General features: G+C 42.1%; 1 protein-coding gene across 2 annotated transcripts in view; it reads right to left on the bottom strand.

Moving 5' to 3' along the window:
- Nucleotides 1-3,936: 3,936 nt before the first annotated feature.
- ARID1A (AT-rich interaction domain 1A) overlaps nucleotides 3,937-27,353 on the bottom strand; it is a 49,602-nt gene continuing 26,185 nt past the window's right edge. The window contains exons 3-20 of one of the 2 annotated variants that reach the window (XM_075264424.1): nucleotides 26,332-26,739; nucleotides 26,132-26,245; nucleotides 18,637-18,877; nucleotides 18,199-18,288; nucleotides 17,053-17,220; nucleotides 16,649-16,931; nucleotides 15,173-15,312; nucleotides 14,967-15,076; nucleotides 12,806-13,015; nucleotides 12,504-12,708; nucleotides 12,282-12,414; nucleotides 11,639-11,793; nucleotides 11,402-11,537; nucleotides 11,206-11,322; nucleotides 10,998-11,085; nucleotides 9,951-10,842; nucleotides 9,118-9,248; nucleotides 3,937-6,885 (exon numbers count right to left, since the gene is read on the bottom strand). In XM_075264424.1, the coding sequence (XP_075120525.1) occupies nucleotides 5,224-6,885; nucleotides 9,118-9,248; nucleotides 9,951-10,842; nucleotides 10,998-11,085; nucleotides 11,206-11,322; nucleotides 11,402-11,537; nucleotides 11,639-11,793; nucleotides 12,282-12,414; nucleotides 12,504-12,708; nucleotides 12,806-13,015; nucleotides 14,967-15,076; nucleotides 15,173-15,312; nucleotides 16,649-16,931; nucleotides 17,053-17,220; nucleotides 18,199-18,288; nucleotides 18,637-18,877; nucleotides 26,132-26,245; nucleotides 26,332-26,739 (5,283 nt within the window). In that variant the 3' untranslated portion in view covers nucleotides 3,937-5,223. The remainder of the gene's footprint in view (nucleotides 6,886-9,117; nucleotides 9,249-9,950; nucleotides 10,843-10,997; nucleotides 11,086-11,205; nucleotides 11,323-11,401; nucleotides 11,538-11,638; nucleotides 11,794-12,281; nucleotides 12,415-12,503; nucleotides 12,709-12,805; nucleotides 13,016-14,966; nucleotides 15,077-15,172; nucleotides 15,313-16,648; nucleotides 16,932-17,052; nucleotides 17,221-18,198; nucleotides 18,289-18,636; nucleotides 18,878-26,131; nucleotides 26,246-26,331; nucleotides 26,740-27,353) is intronic. The other variant, XM_075264425.1, reaches the window with a different exon arrangement.

The following is a 27,353-nucleotide window of genomic DNA, read 5'->3' as shown; positions in this document are numbered from 1 at the left end:
AGCTCTATGAACCCCTGCTGCACTCCATCCATTCCTCATGTCTACACCAAAATACCACCTTAGGTGGCCACATGGTTGTAATATTTTGCATCAGGGTAATCACTTTCCACCCAGACAAGTTTTCATCGCTGCCATTTGGGTGGCTTGTGAACCCATACAAAGTGTGTAAATAAAGAGTGGGCAGATATAATGAAGGCAGGAGGAACGAACTTTGGAACGCTCGGAAGAGGTACAGGAGGGCAGGGGAGGATATTCATCTTAAAAATGTTTATGCGGTCAAACCAGGAGAAAGTGGCGAATGCCAATTGGAGAGGTGAGTGTAAGTACCAGTTCTTTAATGGAGGGGCCAGTAACATTCATTCTAATCTAATGGAAAAGTGGCTCTAGGTCAGGACAACCTGAAACGCCATATGACCAATATTTTGACAGTTCATGACATTGTGAGTAGCCTCTATTCACAGACATTGAAATTAATGCTGTGCGACGTCCATTCAGATAAGTTAGGGTCATCTGAATCAAATGGCGCTTCTTCCCTTGCAGATCAGCACCTCTGTTGCTGAGATCTCAAAGATTTTGTCAATCTGCAAATGAGCTCTTTAGAGCAATGAGAGCATTACAGCTTACCCTTTCATTTCGCCATAGACTCTGGATATTCCATATCAGATTAATGCTAGCTAGGCACAATTAATACACGATATTTGTAACGTAGAATGCCAGGTGTTGGTAAAATAGATGGAAATGGTTCCTAGTCTCTCCTTGAATAAAACTTATACAAGTTTTCAATTTCAATTTACATTTAGTAGCAATATTGCTATGAACAAGAGTGAGTATAAACTAACATTCATAGTCCACATCAGCCTTGTGGTGGTCTTCAAATGCCAGTTACCAATTTTGCAACTGTATAAATGAAGATATGCCAGGTAGGTAGTGTCCTAATAATTTCCTCCTACAGGTAATAGTACCTTAAATTCTCCTGACTCCACATCAAATTAAATAATTTCATCTCTTCTCCCAAGACGCAGTGCTTGGCTTCTTCTACTGTCCTCCAAGCTACACTGTCACTATGGTACCACACGCAGGACAGGAGCAGGAGCCTGTATGGCTGGACAGACATTAACCAGCCCTGCACCACATCTCTCAAGAGGTGGCAAGCATAAAATTCTCTAGACCTGGCGATTGTAGTGTGGCAAGGAGGCCTGAGGGATACAGTCACAAGGACGACCACTGTGGCCTCCATAGCGGTTTATTCTGTGTCTAGCTAGAGTGCGCTGGGGACCACCTGGCTGAAAACAGAACTGAATGATACAACTGCGCCATTAAAGTGGCTGTGGGCTAGATTTGACACCTGTGGTTTAGAGCATGTCTATGAGGTTAGGTAGCGTTTAAGAATAGCTGCTGTGTGTACAGACTTAGGGCTCATTCACACTACGTATACGGCAGCTTATTCTGAACGTAAAACACGTTCAGAATCAGCGGCGTATAAAGCAGTTCCATTAATTTCTATGGGAGCCGGCATACAAGCGCTCCCCATAGAAATGAATGGGCTGCTTCTTTCACTACGAGCAGTCCCATTGAAGTGAATGGGAAGCACTGCGTGTATGGCTCATGCCGAGCCATTTCAAGTGATTGCTGAGATTAATGCAATCCCACTCTACATCCTGGGCCCTGGCATGCAAGTTTTTCTTCTATGCAAATCTGTGTAAAGTAATACACTTGTTACTTTATCTGCATTAATTTTTCACATTAAATGCAATGTCTATAGCTGAGTTACTTCAGTGTGTTGTCCATCAATCAAAAAACCCAGCCATCAGATTGCTGAAGAATACAGGAAGCAAGCAGAGAGGGGAAAAATGCTAAGAGGGAGATGGGAAAACTCCTTTAATGCACTCAAGGTGGCTCCTACCAGGAGTCCATACTTTCTGTAGAGGAAATGTGGTGGTTACAGTGCCTAGTGTTGCTCAAGTGTTCCTGCCGCACTCCGTGCACTTATATCCTGTAATGTTGATACATTTATCTGCAAAGTAGCTAGGTTCACTTCCCACAGCCTGTGCAGTCATGCTTTAAAAATTATGGAAGCTTGTGGGGGAAAAAAAACTATATAAAGGAAGAAAGAACAGGAGGCTCACAATCTCTGAGAAAGGAGGATATTCATCTTCAAAGTGCGTAGGAGTTCTGTGAGCCTTCTGTAGTACAGTGGTGACATCACCAACAACCACCAGACTTTTTAGTTTGTTTCAGCAGGAGTCAGCCAAGGCTGCTTACTGCACCAGCCTTAAGTTACCCACATTGCATTAGTAGCTACTAGAGATGAGCGAGTACTGTTCGGATCAGCCGATCCGAACAGCACGCTCGCATAGAAATGAATGGACGTAGCCGGCACGCGGGTGGGTAAGCGGCCGGCTGCCGTCAAAGCGGAAGTACCAGGTGCATCCATTCATTTCTATGGAGTGTGCTGTTCGGATCGGCTGATCCGAACAGTACTCGCTCATCTCTAGTAGCTACCAATATTACAGGATAAAGGTGCACTGAGGGTGGAAGAACACTTGATCATCACTAGGCACTGGATCTAACCTTAGCCATATTGCCTCTACAGATATATGCACTCCCAGTAGGAACCACCTTAAGTACATTAACACAAGTAGTATCAGTGTCATCCTAAATGGCAGCCCCAGTAAATAGTTGGATTTAAGAAGATGTCTTGTGGGCCATTGGACTATCAAATTTATTTTTTGGTAGAGCACTAGTCATTTTTTATATTGAACAGAAAAACTGTATTTTTTTCTATTTCTCCAGTAGCAGACTAAAAACACGTACTGCCAAGACCAGAGCTTAACATTATTCCTTTCTGTTCAGGATGTATTGTCAGCCTGACAGGATTTCTGAGACAGCAATGGCTATTCAAATACCAACTAATGACTACTATACAGGCGTTCATCCCCAATAAGGGTCTGTAATTTTACAGTAACAGTTTACCCAAGGTATATTTTTGGCATGTAAGAAGAAAAAAAAAAACAGAGTACCTGGAGGAAATTCAGGCAAACATGAGGACAAATTCCATTCAGATATTGCCTTGGTCAAACTTAAACCCAGGAGTGCAAAGCAACAATGCTAACCACTGAGCCACCATGTATCCCAGCTTAATGACAGTAGGCTTTGTAGGGCTGTTTCTGCACTTTCCAAAGAAGCCTCTTAATCTGCATTGCAGCTCCATTTTAATGAAAAGCAGCGCTTTACTCTTGTGCAAATTAGTTAAAAATGGCTTTCATTCTCTGCTTGGGTAAAGTCTTCCACTTAAGCTGAAGAATACAGTTTATGAAAATGGAAAATGTAGACGCGTTCACGTTCAAGTAAGTGAACTAGCCTAGGAACTTAAAGGGGCTCTCATTGGGAAAAGTCATTTTTAGCTAAGCACATCCTTGCATAGCCTTTCTAAAGGCTATTTCACACCTACCTTTTGTATGTAAATTGCCTCAGTAGATTTTGAATGTCAGTTTTTATTCATATGCTAATGAGCTTAGACCGTGCATCGGAAGTGTCTGTATGCACTGTCTGTTCTAAGTGTAGCAGAGGCTGCTGTGCTGATGAATCGTCTCTGCTGTGCATACATATAGAGCAGACTGTGATCACAGACAATTCCGATGCACGGTCTAAGCTCATTAACATATGGATAAAAACAAACTTATTCAAAATCCACTGAGGCAATTTACATACAAATGGTAGGTGTAAAAATAGCCTAAGGCTATGCAAGGATGTGCTTAAAATGACTTTTCCCAATGATAGAGCCGCTTTAAATTAAAAAAAAAAAAGTAAGGAAGAAAAACAGTAGCCAAGCATTTCCACTATGTTGAAGCATCACGGATAAACTTCAAGATTTTTATCCACCCATAGAAAAGCTCTTCACAACTCTGTTAACAAGATTTAATGTACATTTATTCTTAACACGGGAACATAGAGTATAAAGATTTCATACTGAATAAATGATATATCATTAAGCAAAAATAAAAATAAAACAAATAAAAGGAGGAATAGGCTGAAATTTACATTTTTTCAGAGCTACAAATATGCAGAAATCGCTGGAAAAAAAATGTCAAATTGTTGGAACTGAAACTAAAAAAAAAACAAAAAAACTCACACCTTGATTGGAAATGGAGAAAAGTAAAAGTTGATAGGATTGCTGGATATACAAAGGGTGTAAGAGGGAAAGGTGATGGGTGGGGTTGCTGCTCTGTGGGTCAAACCATCTATAAGATGTTCCTCCATTGGGAGGGTGGTCGAAAGGGCCTTAGGGACAATAACCGTGACCCTTCCTCCATTTATTCCATAGATCCAAGAAAGAGCTTGTGAGGGTGGTGAGGGTTAAGTGAGGAAATATTGAGGGGGAATACAAGAGGTGTGTCTTTAATGTACATCATCATATATATACAGACATCGCAGCTTGCAACCTACAAGCTAAAGGTTAAAACCAGTTATAAGAGGCGATCTCCGATTATTACAATCTAAGTTTAAAGAGGTAAGGGTGTTGCTTCACATGAAACTTTGGGGGAAAAGCGACTTCTCTGCGTCTCTCTCTCCTCCGGAAACTAAAAGCGACCTTTGCCGCTCTCCATTTAAAAACCTACATCTGGAGTCTCTGAGGTTGTGGGTTTTTCCAGCTCCGATTGGATTCTGCAGGGTTTCTCAGCACAGTTAAAAAGGTAAATGTCTCTGTTCGGGTTGGGTGGGGTTTTTTTTTTGTTTTTTTTTCTTCTTCTGTTTAAAGGTTCAGGGCACACAAATTCTAGTCTAAAGATTGCAAGGTGAGGAGTAGGGCAAGTTAATTTTAAGATAAGAAGGGAATCCTTCTCCTTCCTTGAAGATTCAGAAGTCTTTATCTCCTTAGAATATGGAGCCCATCCCTTGGCTGTTGTGGGCCTAACAAACAGTAGACTTGGGAGAGGGAAGTTTAGTTACAGTGGAGCCCCTTCCCCTAGATTTAAAAAAAAAAAAATTTCACTGAAATACAGTAGCTTTGGTTAACACCAAAACACAGAGAGGAAGTGTGGGTGGGAAAATCCACAAGGATGACCAGGTTTCCTCTCTGGGGCGGACAGTGGATTGAGACGTAGTTTTTGCATAAATAAAAAGGGAGGAAAGGAAGAGGGTATGGAATCAACAGTCAGGGAGGATTCCTTTCTACGGTGAAGGGAGGAACAAACCATTCTGGGAAGATATCCACTGCAGCTGTCATGACTGGCCAATCAAGAACAGAACATCGCAGATGACCTGTGACACGGAGCAGTTCATTAGTGGAGACACTGAGATGTCCAGCAGACGGGCCTCATACAGTGTGAACTCTGAATGGTTCTCCTCAACTTTTGCCAAAGCAAGCAGGGCACGTGAGGCCCGTCGCATCATGTCCGTACTTGTGGGTTCAAAGGGAGCAGAGGGTCCATGTAAGTGGGCAGCCTGACTCTGCTGAAATTGAGTGGCTGCCAGACTATCCTCAAGAAAGCCTAGCAGGTTACCAATGCTGCCTTTCTGAAGGGCAATAGCCCTTGCTGCTAAACTATCGCCTTGTGCCAAGTTTGCTAGAAGCACCACTGCCATTTCCCTGCACACGTGGTTTTTTCTATCACTTAGGAACCTCACCAATGTCCCATACAGCTTTTCGAGACGACTGAACGGTGGGGTGGCGAGTATTAGGTCCACATTGCTATCTTGAATGCTCAGTTTGCTAAGGGCCTCCAACACCAGTCTCTGGGGAGAAAGTACTGCATTGGGACCCAATGTTACAAATGGATCCTGAGCCTCAGCTGATGGACAAACCACCCAGTGTAGCAGACCATCAAGAATCGGCAAGCAAATGCTTTCAGGGTATGGGGAAAGATCAAGCTGACCAGATATATTGGCAAGGGTGACCAGTGTGTTCTCTCGCAACATTTCCAAACAGTCCCACCACCATTCAGCCTTATTGCTACTAACTCCTTGGTCTCTGTCCTCCTCTTTCTCATAGGTGAGAGGTGCTTGTTTCCTTTCTGGGTGCTTGTGATGGAGTAGCACAAGTTTCCCAAGGAGCAGTAACAGTCCTGGGTGCTTTGACATTTCCAAGTCATTGCTTGGCACAAAAGACAAGCTACGCAAGATATTTGATATGCACACACAACGGCGAGAGAGAGCATCTTGCCAATCTTCTAGTGTGCACAGTGGGGTTTCATCTTTGCTGCGTGGTTCATCCTCAAGAATTTTAAGACCATGTCTGTTGCGTGGTGGAGGGCTACCACCTAAATGAAATTCAGAGTCCTCTTCAGCAATTTCTCCTGAATCTGGCGGCAAAGAACTGGATCGGGAGCACAAAACATCATCTATGGTGGCAGCTGTATCCTCTGCAACAGGAACTTGATGCTCCTTTGCACGGCGCTTTGTTTGGGGACGTTTACGACAAGGGGGCTCAGGACGCCTTTCAAAATGAGTCTGGATGTGCTCAGTTGTGTCACCCCCTCCTATTCGCCAGTGTAAGAGACCACTATCAAATTCTTGACGACGACCCAACTGGTGTGAGCAATCCAACACAAAGGCATCTTCCCGTTGAATGATTTTTATAGGAAGTTTGTCAAACTTGCTGGCATGCCGCTGAGAATCTTCACCTGGATTGCAGGGTGCTGAATAAGCCTTCCTTTCTTCTTCACCTTCATCCTCACTTTGAGTATCACCATCTGTCAGTGGTTGGCAGTCCTCTTCATCAGTGGACACCGCATCACCTACCAATGGGCCGTGAGAGTCATAAGTGGAAGGATTAAGTAGGGTCTTTTGTGCAGGCTCTCCAACTTCATATTCCCGGAGTATCCCAAAGATTTCAATCAGGCATCGTCGGAAATATTCCACCAATAACTCAAGTAACCCAGGCAGCTGTATGAAGAAACAGAACAACTTGTCATTTGCATGCTCAGAAGTAAAGGACTTTACTTTTTTTTTTTATTAAAAAAAAAAAAAAAAAAAAAAAAAAAAAGCTAGACATCACAACATCATAGGTGTACAGCAGAGGTTGGGTCTCTAAAGATCGTGCCCATTCAGAAGCTGATTAGTTGTCACTGTTTCAGGGGTCTCTTAAGAGTTACACAGACAGGAAAAAAAGGAAAAAAAAAAAAAATCATCCTCTTTCTCTAGTTTATGTACAATATTTAATAAAACCCCATGTCCAAACACACTATCATTATTTAAAGGGGTCATCCAGGTTTTAGAATCATTAGAATAGGCCATATATGTCTGGCGTATCCTAAGGCCAGATCAATTTATAGGGCCACTTCTGGCGCACATGGCCTAATATATGGCTGATATAGCAGCTGGGCTGAGTTGAGCGAACTACTGGCACCTGGCCACTATACAGGGCACAAGGACTTAAAGAGGACCTTTCACCATTTTGCCCACAGGCAGTTCTATATACTGCCGGAAAGCTGACAGTGCGCTGAGTTCAGCGCACTGTCGGCTTTCCCGATCTGGGCCCAGTGTGAAGAGCTTACGGTCCGGTACCGTAGCTCTTCTATGGTCAGAAGTGCGTTTCTGACAGTTAGCCAGAGACGTCCTTCTTCACAGCACAGCCAATCGCGCCCCCTCCCCTCCCTGATAATGCTCGTCTATGGACGAGTACTGCGAGCAGATGGAGGGGGGCGTTCCTCCCGGCTCTCACAGTACAGCGCGATTGGCTGTGCTGTGAAGGACGACGTCTCTGGCTCTGTCAGAAACTCCCTTCTGACCATAGAAGAGCTACGGTACCGGGACCGTAAGCTCTTCACACTGGGCACAGATCGGAAAAGCCGACAGTGTGCTGAACTCAGCGCACTGTCAGCTTCCGGCAGTATCTAGAACTGCCTGTGGGCAAAATGGTGAAAGGTCCTCTTTAACTGCTTCTGACCATGCATGTAAACCTGGACAATGCATTTAAACTATACAAGTGTTTCTTCCATATGGGGAACACTGGCAGGGAAAACAAACTAAAGTTCCTAAAACTACCTATTTTTTGCTCCTTCACTTCCCAAAACTTTGAATGAAAAATGATCAAAACATGATAAATACTCCAAAATTGATGTCAATTTAAACTTAATTTTACCCCATGAAAACTTAGCAGAATATGGCCAGGCAGTGGACTTAAAGAAAATAAAAAAAAAAAAAAAAGTTTCAAAGTTTTTATATGTATTTTTTATGTCATGATTCACTGCAGCAAAAAAAAGTGACAAAACAATACTGTACAACATACGTGTTTGTGAATTTTTTTCTTTTTTTGGTGGGGGAGTAAAAAAAATTCAAATGGAAACTTAAAAGGTGTTATCCAGTTTGTAACAATGAGGCCCTAACCTTAGAATAGGCCATCAATATTAGATCTTCAGGGGCTTGACATCAGCTGATCATGGTACCTAGACAGCATAACTAAGAACAGTTTACATACAACAAGCCTTGTTATTCAATCACCATACAAACTGCAGCGGGAGAGTGTAGGCATTGCAGCACTGTCCCATCAACTCACCAATACAGTTTGTATGGCGAATGAGCAATGGTATGTGAACCATTCTTAGGGCTAGTTCACATGTTGTTAGGTGTCGAAGAATTTGGTTAGGAAAAAATCCCCTTCAGGAATTAGGAAAGTTTTTCTGAAGCGTTTTTTGACATGAGGCGTTTTCAGGTTTTTTTCCTCCAGCACACTGTATGGACCATGAAAAAAAACCTTCTAGCGGTTTTTGAAGTTTTTTTTTTTTGGGCAAAAAAAAAAGTGTCAAAAACCGCTAGCATTTTTTCCGCCTCTCATTGACTCCTGTTGGTTTTTTCAGGCTGAATCTGCCTGAAGAAAGGTCATGGAGAAAAAAAAAGCTAGTGGATTACATAGGACTCTATTTTGAGGCCTTTTTTGATGGAGGATTTTGGAGGCTGCCCAAAAAAAAACAAACCCCACAAAACACCTCTGTGTGAACTTACCCTTAGAGTTGCGCTGTCTAGGTAACAATCAGTGGAGATCCTGGTGTTGGACCCCAGTAGATTCATATTGATGACCTATTCTATGGATAGGCCATCAATGTTAGAAATCAGGTATCCCATTTAAATTTTTTTTTTTTTTTTTTGCAACATGGAAGGGATTAAATGTAGTCTTACCTGGCTGAGGTTAAAGGTCATGATGCTATTGTCATCATAAAGAAGAATGTTAATGGTGTCCAGTGCCCAGGTACTTTCAGCAAGGAGGCCAGATTTCAATGACATCATCACACGCCAAGCTTCAGGAGTCCCTAAGAATGAAATGTGACAGTAAGTCTTATGTTAAACTTTTTCCAGAAAATAAAATAAATAAAAATCATATGACATTTTACACACTAATGTGTTCTTACCAACAATTACTTCACAGCACACGTAAAACAGAACTTCTCATGTCCTCTTTGATGTGACATATTATATACTGTTGCAAAGCTGACAGTGCACGGAATTCAAATTTGCAGATATGTGCCCTGGTTCCATGAGTTTAAGCTACTGACTTCACCGTAGTGTCAGAGGGACAACTCGTCATCGCTGAGTGGTGAGGAAGGCAACCCTGATGGTACTCCTCTATAGACAATGCAGTAATCTCAGTAGCCCAAAACTAACAGGAACAATACCTATGGCACTGGGGCACATAGCTGCAAAACTGAATCCAGCACACTGTCAGCTTTGCAGCAGACTATAACGTCACATAGAAGAGGACATGAAAGTTCCTTTAACATGGCCCACACACAGCCATTTTTTTTACTGTAAAATGCATACAACACAATGAGGAAATTGCATACAAAAATTGTTCATTCTACATCATTTTGAGGGTTGGTCATGCAGTAGACTTGTATATTTATTTTTAAAATTGTCACTTTTGTAGCCTTCTGGCAATTCTATAGTTAACACATTTTAATACCCAAATAGGGCATCTAGATTTTATGGCTGCATTCTTCAAGCTTACAACATACCAATTTCCTTTGCCGTTAGGCGCCTTCGGGACTTCAGTATAGGCTGTGTGGCTTCCACCGAACCTGGAGGGAAAGTTATGTCCCTGCGAATAAGAGGTGGTTGGGATGGGGTGGGCACAATATGTGATGCAGGCACAGGGGGTCCAGCTTTCTGCATCTTCAGGAATGGGGACTTGCTGGGTGAGGTGTGGGCTTCCAGTGGCCGAGTGGTGGCTGGACTAGCTACCTGAGGCAGATGGTTAGGCATGCTTGAGGAGGCTTGGAATCCAGATTGTGGAGGAGCTCTACTCATAGGTGGGCCAGGGGCAGGCACATATGGGGGCTGCTGCCTGTTAACATGTGGTGGCCACTGTCCCTCGTGGCTAAGTCGCTGGTCTGAATGCACCATATCATCTCCACGAGGCGGCCCAGAATGATAACTAGGTCCTTGGGTGCTGGCTGGAGGAGGACCAGGCCTCCCTTGATAACTGTAGCCCATATCACCTCGGCCCTGCCACATGGCTGCAGGCTGTGTTCCTTCTGTAGAGCCTCCCATTCCACTAGGTGGAAGAGCTGGCTGTGTGTTGTTCCCTGGAGTGGATGACACCCTTTCACGTCCAAACTGAAAAGGAAACTGATTCTGCCCTGTGGGTGTAGGCCTGCGTTCCCCAGCACTTTGTGGATAACCACTTCCATATTGACTATAAGGGTCTTGAGTAGGTTGTGAACTTGTTGCTGGAGAAGGCTGTCCAGTCGTAGGTTGTACCCCTGACCCAGGTGTCTGTTGCGGTTGAGGTTGCGGCTGTTGTTGACCTTGTCCACTCTGTGCCCCACTGTAAGGAGCATTGTAAATTTCTCCTTCATGTCGTTTAGAAGATGGGCCATAACTACCATCCATTGGACGCTTGTAGTTCTAAGGATTAGAAAGGGTGTAAATTAAGGAATGTTATAAAATAGGAAGTGAATGCATCAATGGTTTCTCAGACAACTATAAAGGACTCATCAATAAGCTGTTGAAATCTGGTGATGGAGACTGTGTTCTTAAAGCATTGTACAAGACATACTTACTTGTTGTTGATACATTGGGTTCTGTTGACTTTGATAAGGACTACCTGATGTACCTTGTGTGGGGTACTGATTGCTATAGGAGTCATGCCTAAAATGAAAGCGTTTAAAAAAAGATTAAAGGCTATTAAAAGCTATAAAAAACACTTTTTCTAAGCAAACATATGCATAAATTTCCTTTCACATAACAGGACATGACAATTCATCTTACCTTTGCTGTGGATAGCGCCCTGGTGAGTACATGCCACTGTCTGTATTGGAAGGCATCATATTTGGCTGAGTGCCACCGCTCCCCATACTTCCTTCTGGGCCAAGTCCGGGCTCAGTCCTTCAACAGAACACAAGTTAAATTTGCTGCAACATTTAACATTTTAATCCGGCATACTAAAACATTACAGTAGGCTTACCTCACTCTGTCGTAACCGCCATAAGAGTAATGCTGACGCTGAGCCATATTTGGCATACCTGGGCCTGAAGCCCTACTATATGGGTCTCCCATTGTTCCACTGGGTCCCTGACCTGAAGACATAAAAGGATCAGCACCTGAATGAGACAGAGAGCAAATAAGGATTAACCCAATACACAAACATTTAGTTTTTAATTTTCAGTTTCAGAATCTATACCACTAAAATATTAAGGCACACCTTTCCTCATACTGCCATAAGGATCTTTGCTAGCATCATAAGGCATTCTTCCCATCATGTCTGACGGGTACCCAGGATTGGGCGTCATGGAATTTCGTTTCTGATAAGAAGGATCTGAACCATCATATGCATCTTGGAGGCCCACTGAATTATTCCTTTATGCAGAGATCAAAAAAGAAGAAAAAGGTGTAAGACATGCCACACATTGGAGGGTTAAATGTGCAGACTTTACCTACTGTCAAGATATAATATGGTGGATGTTAGTTTTATTTGTGACAAAGGCAGAATGGCCACAGACTCATTCTCTATTATATCTACTTATTCTTATTTCCAGCAAGAAGATTTAAATCACAAATAAGTGTAGTAAAGATGGTGTGTATTACTGCTTGGCACACAACATGGTAATATGCACCAATAAGTTATACTGGTGCATAAACACTGAAAGGGTATGTGAGTGCATGCCAGCATATACCACCTTGTGCAAAAGGATACCTTTATAATCAAAATAGGACTGCAAACACAAGCAGATACCATTTGTCCTTTCAGTAGATTACAAATTAAGTAGCAGTATTTTGTAACTGCTCTCACATCAGAGTTTCTTCGTTTCAATAAGAAAACTTACTAGATTAAAGTCTAAGCTCACCTCATGCCAGGCATGGGAGGCATCTGGCTGTGTGGGGTGGAAGCTGGTGTAGGAGGCTTAAGATCTCCTCCTTCGGCCATGGAGCTACTTGTGGACTGAGGAGTCTGCGGTCCCTGCATGGAACCTGAGCCAGCTGAACATATGAAAAATCATAAGAAACAATGTGAAACACAAAATAAAAATAATTATCTGTGTAGTAATTTTCACACGCATTTGTCTTACCCGGTGATGGAGGCTGGATTTTTGCTTGTTTTTTTGCCTCTGCAGATGCAAAGATATCAGGTGGCGGGTCTTCCCCCCTTTCAATTTTGCACTCAAATGCATACAGACACTGTATATACTGTTTCTTTAAAGAGCTAGCTGCACTGCTTGATGTGCCCACATTTAGATTTGTGGCAAGCTCCCTCCACTTCTTGTTCTTATTTACCTATATTAAAAAGGGGGGAAAAAAAAATAAATAAAATTTTTTTGGGAAAAAAAGCAGTACAAACAGAAAAAAAAATAGGCTTTGACACACAACAGACCTGGGTGAGTCCACCAATATCCTTGACAGACATGTAGAGACGGTACAAGTCTAAGGGCTTTCTGCCAACAGCAGGTAGATTAGTCATGCCCATCGCCTTCTCTTCTGTGAACGATAAGTAGCGATCTACCCACATTTTCCTCTCTGGTTCACCCCCTAATTCATATAGCTTTGTGATCTTCTCATTTGTAGTGGTAGAGGAACTGGATTTCTGTTGACGAAGCAAAACAAAATTACAACCAGTGTGGAGAATGGATGAAGCTGCACATCGTTCACACCAACCAAAATAATATCCCTAGTTTTGATAAAATGTATGTGTGTTGTCACATTAGCCAGCAGAGAGTGTGGTGAGCAGGGAGTAACTTGTCCTTTGAGAGCTAGTTGAGCTGCCAACCTAAGATCTGTGGCACATATTCCTTGAGTCATATAGACTACTACAAATCCATGAAAAATCTATTCCTGTTTTTATTCCTTTTATGTCAAAGGTCATCAGAAGTTTGTACTCTTAAAGAGACTTGGCCTTTTGATACGTCAAACCCCTAAGGATTTTCCAAGCTAAAAATAGTCTAACTTAATGATGGGTCATAAATATCCGATTAGTGGAAGGGGGTCAAACACCCAGCACCCTCACCAATCAGCTATTCTCAGCAGTTACAACACAGAAAATCAAGCAGGAATCAGAGAGCTCAGTTCTAAGTGAATAGGAGAGGATATGCCCACTACACAAAATAGCGCTGTCTGCTATTCCATTTCTCTTTTTCAGCACGGAAAACACCTTTAGCCTTAGGGTCCATTCACACAGTCTTTTGGCGAGGATTTTGGCACTGAATCATGTGTCAGAATCCATGTGGAAAAAACGCCTTCGTGTAGAGTTCTATGGGTTCCGCAAGCTTTTTTTCCCCCGCCACCGGGGGAAAAAAAAAAACAAAAAAAAAACACGTTTCCTTCAGGCGGATTCCGCCTGCAAAAACCAACGCAGTCAATTGGAGGCCAAAAATCCACGTCGCAGATTTGGGCAAAGGAATTGGCGAAAAACGCGTGGAAAAAAAATCCGCTAATTTCCCAATTCCTGAAGATTTTTTCCTCACCAAAAAACTGTGTGAATGGACCCTAAGGCCCCACAAGGCAACCTGCAGCAATAAAGTGCTGTGGGGAAAAAATGCAGAAGCAATGCATCGAAGTTCCATAGACATAATTGACATCCTGCAATTTCCAAAATCACAACGGATTTGGAAAGCGCAGCGTGTCCGCACCGCGGTTTTTACCGCAAAGTGGACATGGGCATTGCTAGAATCCCATCCACTTTGCAGCTACTTTAAAACGCTGTGATTTTTCCGGCTGCGTTTCTGACCCATGGGGCTCTGGCCTTAAAAAGGTACAATGCACAAGGGGTTGTTCTGCATCAGCCTTTTTTTTACCCACTGTCCGAAGACCTGTGTGCAAAGTATCAGTCATCTATGATGCAGTCATTGTATTACCACAGGACAGTAATTCCGCATTGAGTCAGCATCATACATGACTATTATACTGTGAGTCCATTCCAGCAGGTTCTACGTTTCTTTAATCTAATATGGAGCAAGCTCTGTACACATACAGTGCTTGATCCTGGGCATTAAACCCAACTCATTACTGGGCAGCTGCAGATCCTGCACTTCAGGGCAGATCCAGGGAGTGAGAAGAGGTGTCTGGGTCTGTCCTGTTACCCAGAGTCCGTTGAGACAATACCTTTCCTGTTGCTTTGTTTGTGTGGCTGTTAGTAAGCCACATGTGTAGTTAGGTTATTGTTACGGTTTAGTCGCTCAAACGACCAGGATTTTGATTTATTTGGCCTCAAGTTAAGGCTGTATTTTATTTTTCTCATTGTGTACCTGAAGCCAAGGTTTATTTATTTTCCTGCTTTTTCTAAATAAACCTCTTTGCTAAATATTTATTTCCTAAATATTTTGTGTCCCTGTCTCTGACTGGTTGGGTCCGCACTACTGCTTCTACCGAACGAACTTCACCACACAGGCTATCACAAGATCACCAGGATTGGATGCGTCATCTTAAAAAAAAAAAAGTTAAAAGTAACAGATAAAGCAAAAACCAGTCATGAATTGTGCCCTAGAATTATCAATAAGATAGAAACAAAAGTCCAAAAATTATTCCCACTTCCAATATACCTTTGATTTGGTCTCTGCTTTAGGTGTTCCATCTGCTTTATTATTCATCTTAGGTGTTGGGGTCAATTTAACATCTGAGAGGCCCATGAGTTCTGGACTCCCAGCCATGCCTGTCAAAGAGATTGCCATTAGCTGAATGTAAAGCAACAAGACTAAAAGATAACTGCAACTACATAGTGTTACCAAAATGATAAAAAAAAGCTTACCTGAGTTGTTAGCCATGTTACCCCCCATGTAGGGAGGTCCCTGTGTATTCATCATTGCAGCCATACTGTTCATTCCTTGACCATATGGAGGTCCAGCTCCCATCATTCCAGCTTGATTCATGTTAGGGTAACCAGGTGACCTAGGAGAGGGAGGTGGGTGGTTGGTTGGCAAAAATAAAATAGATAAAACATATCTCTATCACACACACTATATACAGGTTTTCTAATCAAGTCATGGAGGGTGTACAGTTCACCCTACTAATGACGAAAGTGCCTCAAAGGTATTTTATACCACAGAATCTGCACAAAATATTATAAAGTACCAGGGCTGGACTGGGACCAATAAGACAGTACCTGGTATTGGAAAGAAGTTAGTCAAACTCCCTTACACAACCATAGTGTATCAGTATCATCTAACTCATTATGTGCCATTGTAGAATATCTCAACCTACTTTTTTTTCTCCCCCTATCAGTATGTCTTTAATGTGTGGGAGGAAACCCACGCAAACACGGGGAGAACATACAAACTCCTTGCAGATGTTGTCCTTGGCAGGATTCAATCCCAGGTCTCCAGCACTGGAAGGCTACAGTGCTAATCACTAAGCCACCGTGCTGCCAGAATCTCTTAACCTATGTCAGGGTTTACAAGAACAGTTTGTGGACAACAAACTTCAGGTCTCTCCAGAGATGGTCAAGGACATTCACAGAGTTGCTCCTAACCCAGTCCTTTGTTTTCTTAGTTTTTTGCTTACACTTATGATCTTGTTGAAAGGGGAACCTTTGGGTCAGTCTGAGGTCCAGATAACTCTGGATCTCAATAAAAAAAAAAATATATATATATCTATTTAGCTCCATTCAGCTTTCCCTCATCAGTCTCCCTTGTCCTGGCCATTCGTAACTGTAGGGATGAGCAGTATCTGGCTTCCTCTAGACACAAGGCTTAGAATTGAGGCCACAGTTTGTTTGCTTTTTTCTTTTTGCAAACTTCAGGTGCATTTTCAGGTCTGTGTTAATGAGGAGAGGCTTCTTTCTGCCATAAAGGCCCCTTCTCCTCCAATTACTTGATTTGATGGGTCAACCAGCTGTTGGACAAAACATTGTTCTAAAAGTCTTACATTTAACAATTTTGGAGGCCGCTGTGCTGTAGGTGACTTTCAGTGCAATTTATTTATTTATTTTTTTTAAATGCCTCTTGAAAAGGTCTGTGCCTTTATGCTTGTAAGCTCTACCAACAGTGCTTTACTTCTCATGGCTTGGGTTTTTATTCTGCTGCATTATGAGCTGTAAGACCTTATTTGGGGGGAGGGGGGAGTGATCAAGAAATGGGAGGCCCCCATGAGCTAAATTTCTGTGTCAAAGCTTATACACTCTTAATACTTTCATCCATGTAAAAAAATATAATATATACACACACATAATGTAAATATACATCTATATACACACAGATATGGTAAATATGGTGTTGAAAAGTTATACCTGTTTTGTATAGAGTTGGCAGTGCCATGCATTCCAGCAGCCTCTTGTGCTTTACGATTCATGCCAGGAGGTGGACACATTCCACTTCCTACTTGTGGTGGCATGTTGCCCATATTTGGACCATATGGTCGATTGCCCATTGCCGAATGGCCCATACGTCCTCCATATTGTGGCATGCCCCCTTGGCTATGCATCTGACCACCGGCAACAAGGGGAGCCATGCCACCCCCTGTATATCCTGCATTCGCCATTGTATTATAATTTGGCTGCCTAGGGTATCCCCCTATAAAGAGTAAGAGAAGTAGGTGAGAGAGAAACTAAGACTTAGGATCTTACTTGTGAGCAAAGCAAAATGCATACTCTCCACTATAAAAGCACAGAAATGTCTGCATTAAAGAACACACCTTGGGGACCATATTGTCCTCCCTGAGGTCCATAGCTACCCATAGAGTTCTGCTGATAGGGTCCCATTCCGGCATGCATCTGACCCCCAGATGAATTTCGTGGAGAAAGTGCTTGGCCAGGCTGTGGAGATCCATACTGAGGTATTTGAGTATTCCTCTGCATGTACCCTGTGGGAATCAGACATTAAGTTATTTACCAAAGATGTTACTCCTAGGGTTGGGCAATGATGTCCTAAATCGGGATTAATCTGGCATTTCTCCTCAATGATGATTAACAGATTTAGGCTACAACTAGAGATGAGCGAACACTGTTCGGATCAGCCGATCCGAACAGCACGCTCCCATAGAAATGAATGGAAGCACCTGGCACGCAGACTTTGCCGGTGGTCGGCCGCTTAACTCACCGCGTGCCGGCCGCTTCCATTCATTTCTATGGGAGCGTGCTGTGAGCATGCTGTTCGGAACGGCTGTTCCGAACAGTGTTTGCTCATCTCTAGCTACAACCCTTTTCAAAAATGAGTGTTTGAACAAAACCGCCAGTGATCCTTGCAAGACAAAACTTGGACCGAACAAGTCTCAACCGGAATTATAATCTGGGGACTCTTCAGAATCCAGAGTATAATTAGCAGAGGCCCATGGGGGGGGGGGGTAAACAAACCATGTTACTCACCTCCCCCAGGCTTTAGGGCCTCTAAAGAGGTCAGAGACCACTTGAGCCTGTGATTGGGCCTCAGCAGTACATTGCATCAGGACACAAAGACTGATGTCATGATTACAGGGCTCAGTGGTCCCCGACAGCCCGGAAGAAAACAAAAGACCAGCCGCTTGGAGAGGAGACTGACATTTTAGTGCTTGCTCACCTCCCATTGGTCTCTGCTAATTATACTCTGGGGTCTGAAGAGAACCCAAAGAATAAGGATAGCACTACCGATTCAAACAAAATTGCATGCAAAGCCTTGCAAATGTAACATCCGAACTGAAATAACAGACATGCACAAAATCACATTGATAATCCGGACTGACAGTTTTCGTTATTTTTCGATTAATTGCTCAGTTCAAGTCACTCCTATTTAACTTCAGTGATGAGTGAAAACAACGTTCTGCAGTGTGTGAACTGACTTCTGGAATAGGTTTCATTCATCTTACCTCTCTCTTGCCCAAGACCAGCCTGGTTCATAGTAGGGTGAATTAAGCCATCAGACTGTCCACTGGGTGGACGTGGTGGCATCTGTGTTCCTGGAAGGAAAACAAAAATAATCTGAAAACCAGTCTTTACAGCACTAACCAATGTACTAATCCCAAACACAGGCAACTTCTGACAGCGGTAAAGTGTTCACATTACTCAGATCTTCTACACTCCTAGTGAACCAAACTGACATTATAGAATACTGAAAATGTGAGGTCCAGGTATTGCATCTATACTATGAACAATAAAATGCAGCCAGATTACAGCTGAATGAATTCAGACTAAAGAAATGACAAGACTGCATTGGTGTGTATGTGTAGCGTCTGATAAATTATGCAGATACAAACCTGCCACACAATAGGGAAAACAAAACAAAACAGGATCATTAATACACTCACCTGGTACAGATGTTGGTGACAATGGACCAGAACGAGAAGGAGCCACACTGGCGGGTGACCCAACGGGGGAAGGTGAAGGTCCCCTGATTCCCGGCAAATGCGGTGATGTATGGGGAGAAAAAGGTGACTGAGCTGGATTGCTCTGTTCGCCCTGACTGCTGGAAATCCCAGAGGTGCTGACACCTGGACTTAGAGCACCCTCAGCACCCATTGGGAGGTCATCAATTGAACCAGAGAGATCCTAAAAAGAGACACAACAAAAATGGTCATACATTTTGAATTCTTAATTCTGCACACTAGAAAATTAGTTTGCGGTATACAGAAAGACTAAAGCGTTGCTCATGGTATGGGAGCTCTCTTAAGGCTGAAGCCCCAAATTATGGAAAAGCAGTTTTTTGATGTAGATTTTGCTACTTTTTTGAGCCAAAGCCAGGAGTAGATTGAGCAGAAAATAGAAGTACAGTCATGGCCCAAAAGTTTTGAGAATGATACAAATATTAATTTTTACAAAGTCTACTGCTTCAGTTTTTCTAATGGCAATTTGCATATACTCCAGAATGTTATAAAGAGTGATCAGCTTAACAGCAATTACTTGCAAAGTCAATATTTGCCTAGAAAATGAAATGAACTTTATCCCCCAAAACACATTTCAACATCATTGCAGCCCTGCCTTAAAAGGCCCAGCTAACATTGTTTCAGTGATTGCTCCATTAACACAGGTGTGGGTGTTGATGAGGACAGGGCTGGAGATCAATCTGTCCTGATTAAGTAAGAATGACACCACTGGACACTTTAAAAGGAGGCTGGTGCTTGGCATCATTGTTTCTCTTCTGTTAACCCCTTAGCGACCCATGACGTAACTGTACGTCATGGGTCGCATGGGGATGTATGGAGCGAGCTCACACGCGGAGCTCGCTCCATACACGGCAGATGCCGGCTGTATAATACAGCCAGGACCTGCCACTAACAGCAGCGGTCGGTGCCCGAGCCGATCGCTGCTGTTAACCCTTTACACACTGCGGTCAAACGTGACCGCAGTGTGTAAACGGCGCCGGCGGCACGGGCGCCGCCATGTTTTGTCGATCGCCACCCTCCTGAACGTCACATGAGGGCGGTGATCGGTTGCTATGACAGCCGGAAGCCTATTGAAGGCTTCCAGGCTTGTCTCTTTCCCTAGATCAGCTATAAAAGTAATTAAAGAACATTAAACAAACATATTAGGTATCCCCGCGCTCTAAAATGCCCGAACTATTAGAATATTAAAACATTTATCCCGTACTGCGAACAACGTAGCAGCTAAAAAAATAAAAATAGCCAAATAGCGTTTTTTTTCAACACTTTGCCTCCTATAAAAAATTGAATAAAAAGTGATCAAACTATCAGATCTTTCCCCAAATGGTATCAATAGAAACGTCATCTTGTCCCGCATAAAAAGACACCACAACCAGCTCCATACATGGAAATATGAAAAAGTTACAGGTGTTAGAACATGACAATTTTTTTTTTCTATTTTGCAAAGTTTATCATTTTTTAAAAAAAGTATCAAAACATTTCAAATACTATATAAATTTGGTATCACCGCGTTCGTACTGACACGTAGAAAACAGGTAACATGTCATTTGTACCAAACAGTGAATGCTGTAAAAATTAAACCCATAAGAAAATGGCGCAAATGCATTTTTTCTCCAATTGCACCTCATTCTGAATTTTTTTTCCAGCTTCCCAGTACATTGCACAGCATATTGAATGGTGCCATTACAAAGTACAATTTGTCCCGCAAACAATAAGCCATGTGACTCTGTGAACTGAAAAATGAAAAAGTTATGGCTCTTGAAATGTGAGGAGGGAAAAACGAAAATGCGAAACCAAAAAATGGCCTGGTCCTTAAGGGGTTAACCATGGTTATCTCTAAAGAAACACGTGCAGTCATCATTGCACTGCACAAAAATGGCCTAACAGGGAAGAGTATCGCAGCTAGAAAGATTGCACCTCAGTCAACAATTTATCGCATCATCAAGAACTTCAAGGAGAGAGGTTCCATTGTTGGCAAAAAGGCTCCAGGGCACCCAAGAAAGACCAGCAAGCGCCAGGACCGTCTCTTAAAATTGTTTCAGCTGTGGGATCGGGCTACCAGCAGTGCAGAGCTTGCTCAGGAATGGCAGCAGGCAGGTGTGAGTGCATCTGCACACACGGTGTGGCGGAGACTCTTGGAGCAAGGCCTGGTCTCAAGGAGGGCAGCAAAGAAACCACTTCTCTCCAGAAAAAACATCAGGGACAGACTGATATTCTGCAAAAGGTACAGGGAGTGGACTGCTGAGGACTGGGGTAAAGTCATTTTCTCTGATGAATCCCCTTTTCGATTGTTTGGGACATCTGGAAAACAGCTTATTCGGAGAAGACGAGGTGAGCGCTACCACCAGTCTTGTCTCATGCCAACTGTAAAGCATCCTGAAACCATTCATGTGTGGGGTTGCTTCTCAGCCAAGGGAATCGGCTCTCTCACAGTCTTGCCTAAAAACACAGCCATGAATAAAGAATGGTACCAGAATGTCCTCCAAGATCAACTTCTCCCAACCGTCCAAGAGCAGTTTGGCGATCAACAATGCCTTTTCCAGCATGATGGAGCACCTTGCCATAAAGCAAAGGTGATAACTAAGTGGCACAGGGAACAAAACAGAGATTTTGGGTCTATGGCCTGGAAACTCCCCAGATCTTAATCCCATTGAGAACTTGTGGCCAATCATCAACAGACGGGTGGACAAACAAAAACCTACAAATTCTGACAAAATGCAAGCATTGATTGTGCAAGAATGGACTGCTATCAGTCAGGATTTGATCCAGAAGTTGATTGAGAGCATGCCAGGGAGAACTGCTAACCCTGAAGAAGAAGGGTCAACACTGCAAATATTGACTTGCTGCATTGACTCATTCTAACTGTCAATATAAGCTTTTGTTACTCATAATATGATTGCAATTATATTTCTGTATGTGATAAAAACATCTGACAAACACACATAAAAACCAGAGGGCAGCAGATCATGTGAAAATATAAGATTTGTGTCATTCTCAAAACTTTTGGCCATGACTGTACTTCCTATTCATTTCCTATTCCTTTTCTAGCCATTCCTGGCTTTGGCTCAAGAAAAAAAAACAAAAACATCAAAATGTGCAACAAAAGAGCTGCGTTTCCGCAACATGGGGACTCAGCCTAAAGGGGTTTTCTGACCCCTAACACAGGTTTCATATTAAAATAGGATAGGGCGTCAGCATCCAGATCAGCTATTTCAACCGTCTGCGGGAACCAAAACTTACTGCAATACATAAAGGGCAGGAACAGCTTCTGTCATACTCAAGTAAGTTACTTGAATAGGAACAGATGCCACATTTTTAAACCACCACCTCTTTACATACCACCCCTCCACGTACCTGGTTGATCCTGCCAAAGTGGAAGCTGTGTGCACGGGGCTGAGAGCTTCCTGTACTCTGCAATACACGTGTATTGCAGTGTATGTGTAGCTAAAGGGGTTGTCCCATCACAAGGATCCTATCTATACTGCTTGTTAATGTGGATGTAAGACTTTTCCTAAATACACTGCTTCAGCAAAACTGCTTTGTTTGTCCACTATCTTACTTTATTCAATTCTTTGTGGCCACAGCCCTGACTTAGCTGCTCATGAGTCAAGTGATGTATCTGCTGCTCTCAGGGGGAGGGAGGAGGGGCTAAGTGCAGGGAGCGAGCCTGTGTATCTAGCTATTCCTGTGTCTACACCACGTGACCTAGGTCCTGCACTCAGATAGGGGAGAGGAGCTGCTTTCATTTCTTCTGTTCTTCGGTTAGCTAATACAATTGTGTTCATTATGGCAGAGACAGGCAGTCTCTGTATGTAACACAGAATGGAGTTGCTGCTGCCTGTACTTCATAGTCCAATATGGGTGGGCAGAGCTACACATGAATTTGGGGGCGGAGCTAAATGGCAGGTTGCATGTGAAACCCCGCCCACCAAATGATGCAAGAAACCAGGAAGAAAGAAGATTTTACAGCAGTAAAGACTGATGAGTATGTGAGGTGGGAATACCCCTTTAAGCAGTGATCAGCAGATCACGGCTTCAATCCCACATGGGGACTGAAAAAAAAAAAAAAGTTAGAAAAATGTAAAGATAAAAAAGTTTAAATAAGTTTAACGTAAATTAGAAATAAATAAATCCCCCAAAATCCCTTTTTCCCATATAAAATGTTTTATTATGTAAAATAAAGAAAAATAGAAAAAAACATTACATATTTGGTATCACCGCATCCGTAATAACCTGAACAATAAAATTAAAACATTATTTAACCCGATCATAAAAAAAAACAGCCTAGAAAACAGCACAAAATAATGATTATTCACTATCTTTGCCTCACAAAATGTTCAATAAAAAGTAATCAAATGTTCAGATGAAAACCAAAATGGTACAAATAAAAAGCAGAGGTCATCCCGCAAAAAATAAGCCCTCAACCAGCTCTGTCTAGCGAAAAATAAAAATGTTATGCCTTTCAGAAGATGGCGATGCAAAAATAATTGTTTTTTTTCCCCTGAATTGAATTTTATTCTGCACAAAGAGCAACACATTAAAAAAAATCATATAAATGAGGTATCGCCGTAACCGTACTGACCCGCAGAATAAAGGTAACATGTTACTTATGCTGTACGCTGCACGGGAAAAAAAATAAATGCTAAAAGCAATACTAGAATTGATGTTTCCTTTTACATCCCACCCAGAAAGAGTTAATAAAATGTAGTCAATAAGTTACAGGCACCCCAAAATGGTGGCATTGAAAAGTACATCTAATACCGCAAACACCAAGCCCTCATATGGACACATTGCCAGAAAATAAAAATCTATCTTGTATAATGTGAAGACAAAAATCCCAAAAGTCGCCAAATCATTAGGACATAAGTGACTGCGACTAGAAGGAAATGTGTAAGCGGTGCGAGCGTTTTCAGGGGACCCCCCATATTTAGAGCTTATGAGAGAGAAGACACCAGCGCTGATCCCCCAGAATGCCCCTCTTCCCCATCCATGTCATAGGAGCTAGTGGGAAAATAGAATGGGATTTGGTGTACCCAATTTACTCCGCATAGCTTACATATTCACTTCGGGGTTACTAATGCTCACTACATCACTTGATAAATTCTTTGAGGGGTGTGGTTTTCAAAATCGGGTCACTTTCTAGAGGTTTCCACTGTTTTGACTCCTCAAGGGCTTTGTAAATGCAACATGGTTCCTGAAACTGATCACAGCCAGATCTGCCCTCTAAAAGCTCCTTGGCGCACCTTCCCTTCTGCATCTCGTGGTGCATCCATATTAGTTTACACCCACAAGTGGGGTACTATGGTAGTCGGGAGAACTTGCATAACAAATTGTGGGATGCGTTTTCTCCTTTAACCCCTTGTGAATGTGCAAATTCTACGGCTAAACGAAAAGATTAGTAAAATAAAATCAAATTTGAAAATTTCACCTCCATTTTGTATTAATTCCTGTTAAGCACTTATAGGGTTCAAATACTAGGTATATGTTGTTTTGGCTTATTTAAGGGGTGCAGTTTTGAAAATGGGGTGATTTATGGGGGAGGGTTTAATACAAGGGTCTTTCAAAACCCCTTCATAACTGGATTAGTCCCTTAAAAAATGGGTTTTAGAAGTTTCTTGAAAATTTTGAATATTGTTGTTTCACTTGTAAACTTTCTAATGTCCGTAAAAAATAAAAGGGTGGCTAAAGTTTGATGTGGACATGAAGCAGAGATCTGAGACATGAGATTTAGGATATAATTTTGGCGGTCTGACTATCTGTATGCAATGCACATCATTTCAAACTTTATAAATACATATTTTTCAAAATTTCCACCAAATTTCCTATTTTTTCATAATTAAACACAACACATATCAACCAAAATCTATCACTAACGTGAAGTATAATGTGTTACGAAAAAACATTCTCAAAATCACTTTGGTAAGTTAAAGCGTTCCAAAGTTATTGCCACATAAAGTGACACATCAGTTTTGAAAAATCGAGCTTGGTCAGGAAGTCAAAAAGTGCCATCGGCGGGAAGGGGTTAAAGAATAAGGAAACCTGTCAGAAAAGTTTGCTGTTATAAATCACTTACCAATATTTGTGACGTGAAGAGGTCTTTCTAAAGTTATAATACTCACTGCAGTACCACATATTTTATAATATATATGTGTGTGTATGTATTTATTATACACACACACATATATATATATACACACACACGGGAAGAGTATGCAAATCTGATGTTATTGCAAATAAAGGCCTCTGAGAAGGTCGGGCATGATGTTAAAGGGAGCGCCACCAATTGGGCTGCATAACTGAGGCTCTGTCTTCCTAATTACATCATGGAAGATAGATTTGCACATCCTCAGTGAGCACCCTCTATTTGTGTGCATGACTGAGGCACCAACTTCCTAATTACATCATGGAAGTCAGATTTGCATATTCTTCCCATGTTCCTTTGCACAGTGGAGCGCTAATGGCTTAGTAAGACTCCACACACCTAAATGGTGGTCTCTCCCTATGGAGTGATGATATCCCCCAGCCCTATATATAAAAATGAAACCTCTGAAACACTCTTGCACCATATGGAAACGTTGAGGTGTTGGCTAAGCATATTCGGCCTAAAAAAAAAAAAATCAATGGAAAGTACCAATGTAGATGATGCACAAGTCATCACAGGTTTCACAAAATCTGGCACCTTCATAGTACAGCAAAAAACCAATTACACAGAGGGTTTGCCATGGCATGGGCAGATCAATCAACTTTAGGCTATGGCCACAGTGATCCACAAGCGAGCTTAGGATCTGCATATGTACAAACCAAAATAGATTACTCTGCCCACATAAGGATAAGTGTTTGCCAGTTTACAACTCTACATCAGTCATTGGACTAGGGATATGTGTAAAGTGATTGGCTAGGGCTGAATATACCCAACTGACACTTAAAATTGTATTTGCAAATGGTGAAGAGAATCTTCAAAAAAAAGAAAATAATGAATAATGCTGCTTTGTTTTTAATAAAAGATAAGGAGATACAAATTTATATAATTTATTACTCATTTTAGGTCACAAAAGGTGGGAGTGATTTGCAGACGTAAAATTTAAAAACAATTGAGGTAGATTAAGGCTGACATTTCATTTGCCAGCTTTAATCCAAATTAAGACAAAAAAATATGGCAAATGTCAATATATTTTCTGTACATCATAGGCATAGATTTGCATAAGAATGTACTATTTTCTGTCTCTAGAAAGACTAAATATGTTGGAACATTTTTGATCACACCCCTCACGATAACCCAGCATACTTTCAAAAAGCGTTGCGAGGAGTAATAATCTGGCAACTGAAGAGCAAATATGGAACCTCAGTTTGCAGCAAAATACTAGTGCATAACTGGAAAGTTCCCCCGTGCCTTATTTTATTAAACTGCAAGAACTGAACTCACTGGAAGGCTAGAGGGCCGTGGCTGCATCCCCAAGCTAAGATCTTCCTGCCCTTTACTGGAACCCAGAGAAGGGGTAGAGGAGGCCTGGGAAGTAAAGGAATCCTGAGAGAGCTCCTGCAAAATAAATCAATGCATGTATAAATGATCCTCAAGATGAAATAGTTAGGAAGCAGACAAATATAGTAAATATTCTGCCACACCTGTGGTGGAGGGAAGCGTTGCTGAGAGTAGGTACTCCCTTGCTGTGCTCCAGATGTGGAATAGGATGATCCTTGCTGTTGCGAGGTGGGATACTGTGGAGCTTGTTGGGTGTATGGTGACTGGCTTTGTGAACTTGTTGGGGGGCCCTGCTGCTGTTGTGTATAGGGGGATGGAGATGGCGACTGCTGCTGTTGGGGGAAGGGGGTCTGCACAGGCTGACTAGTGGGGGGCTGAGAAGAGGAAGTTTGTTGCTGTGTGTAAGACTGTGGAGCTGACTGCTGCTGAGAATACTGGGTTTGTGGTGGCGTTGTTTGCTGTTGTGGAGGGTGGAGGCTCTGCTGGTTATAGTATGGTGACTGGCTCTGCTGAGAGTAGGATCCAGGGCCTTGTTGCGCATATGAAGTCATCTAGAGGAAGAAACAGGGAATGAATAAAAAATAAGATTTTCCATGAAAGGAGAAATGATACAAGACATACACGCTCCATTCCTAAACTGAAGCATGGCAATACTTTCAGTAAAAGAAAAAAATACAAAAAAAAAAAAAAAAAAGTAGTAACATTTATTCCATCTTGCAGCATTGACTCAGGTACAATCCAGTGGATACCAGGTCTAAGTGTTACCTATTCGACCTGATGCACATATATGAAAGAAGCATAAGGAGATTAAAATAGATTTGGTAGCTGAATACTCTCATTGTAATGACAGCAGCTTTATAGGTCCAGAAAGCAATCATCGAAAATGGCAAAGAATTTGACTAACTGCAATGACAAAGGAATGCTGTGAACACCATTATGGTAATATAAAGGTGTCGGCCCTGTCTGAGCAAGGCCTGAGTTGAACTGTCAGGATTCATATCATATGTAACATAAGAGTGTCAGTCATATATAACAAAAAGCCCTACTTTAAGCACCATAGATCCATATTGTGCATTAAAAACAATTGAGCATTCTGAGTATTACAGTTTTTGGGACACAACATGTAAACAGCCAATATCATCAATGGGAAATAGGTCTGAATAGG

The sequence above is a fragment of the Leptodactylus fuscus genome, chromosome 2, assembly GCF_031893055.1.
Source record: "Leptodactylus fuscus isolate aLepFus1 chromosome 2, aLepFus1.hap2, whole genome shotgun sequence".
Taxonomy (NCBI): domain Eukaryota; kingdom Metazoa; phylum Chordata; class Amphibia; order Anura; family Leptodactylidae; genus Leptodactylus; species Leptodactylus fuscus.
Note: the sequence above shows the minus strand (reverse complement) of the source record. Positions and strands in the feature narration are given on the sequence as shown.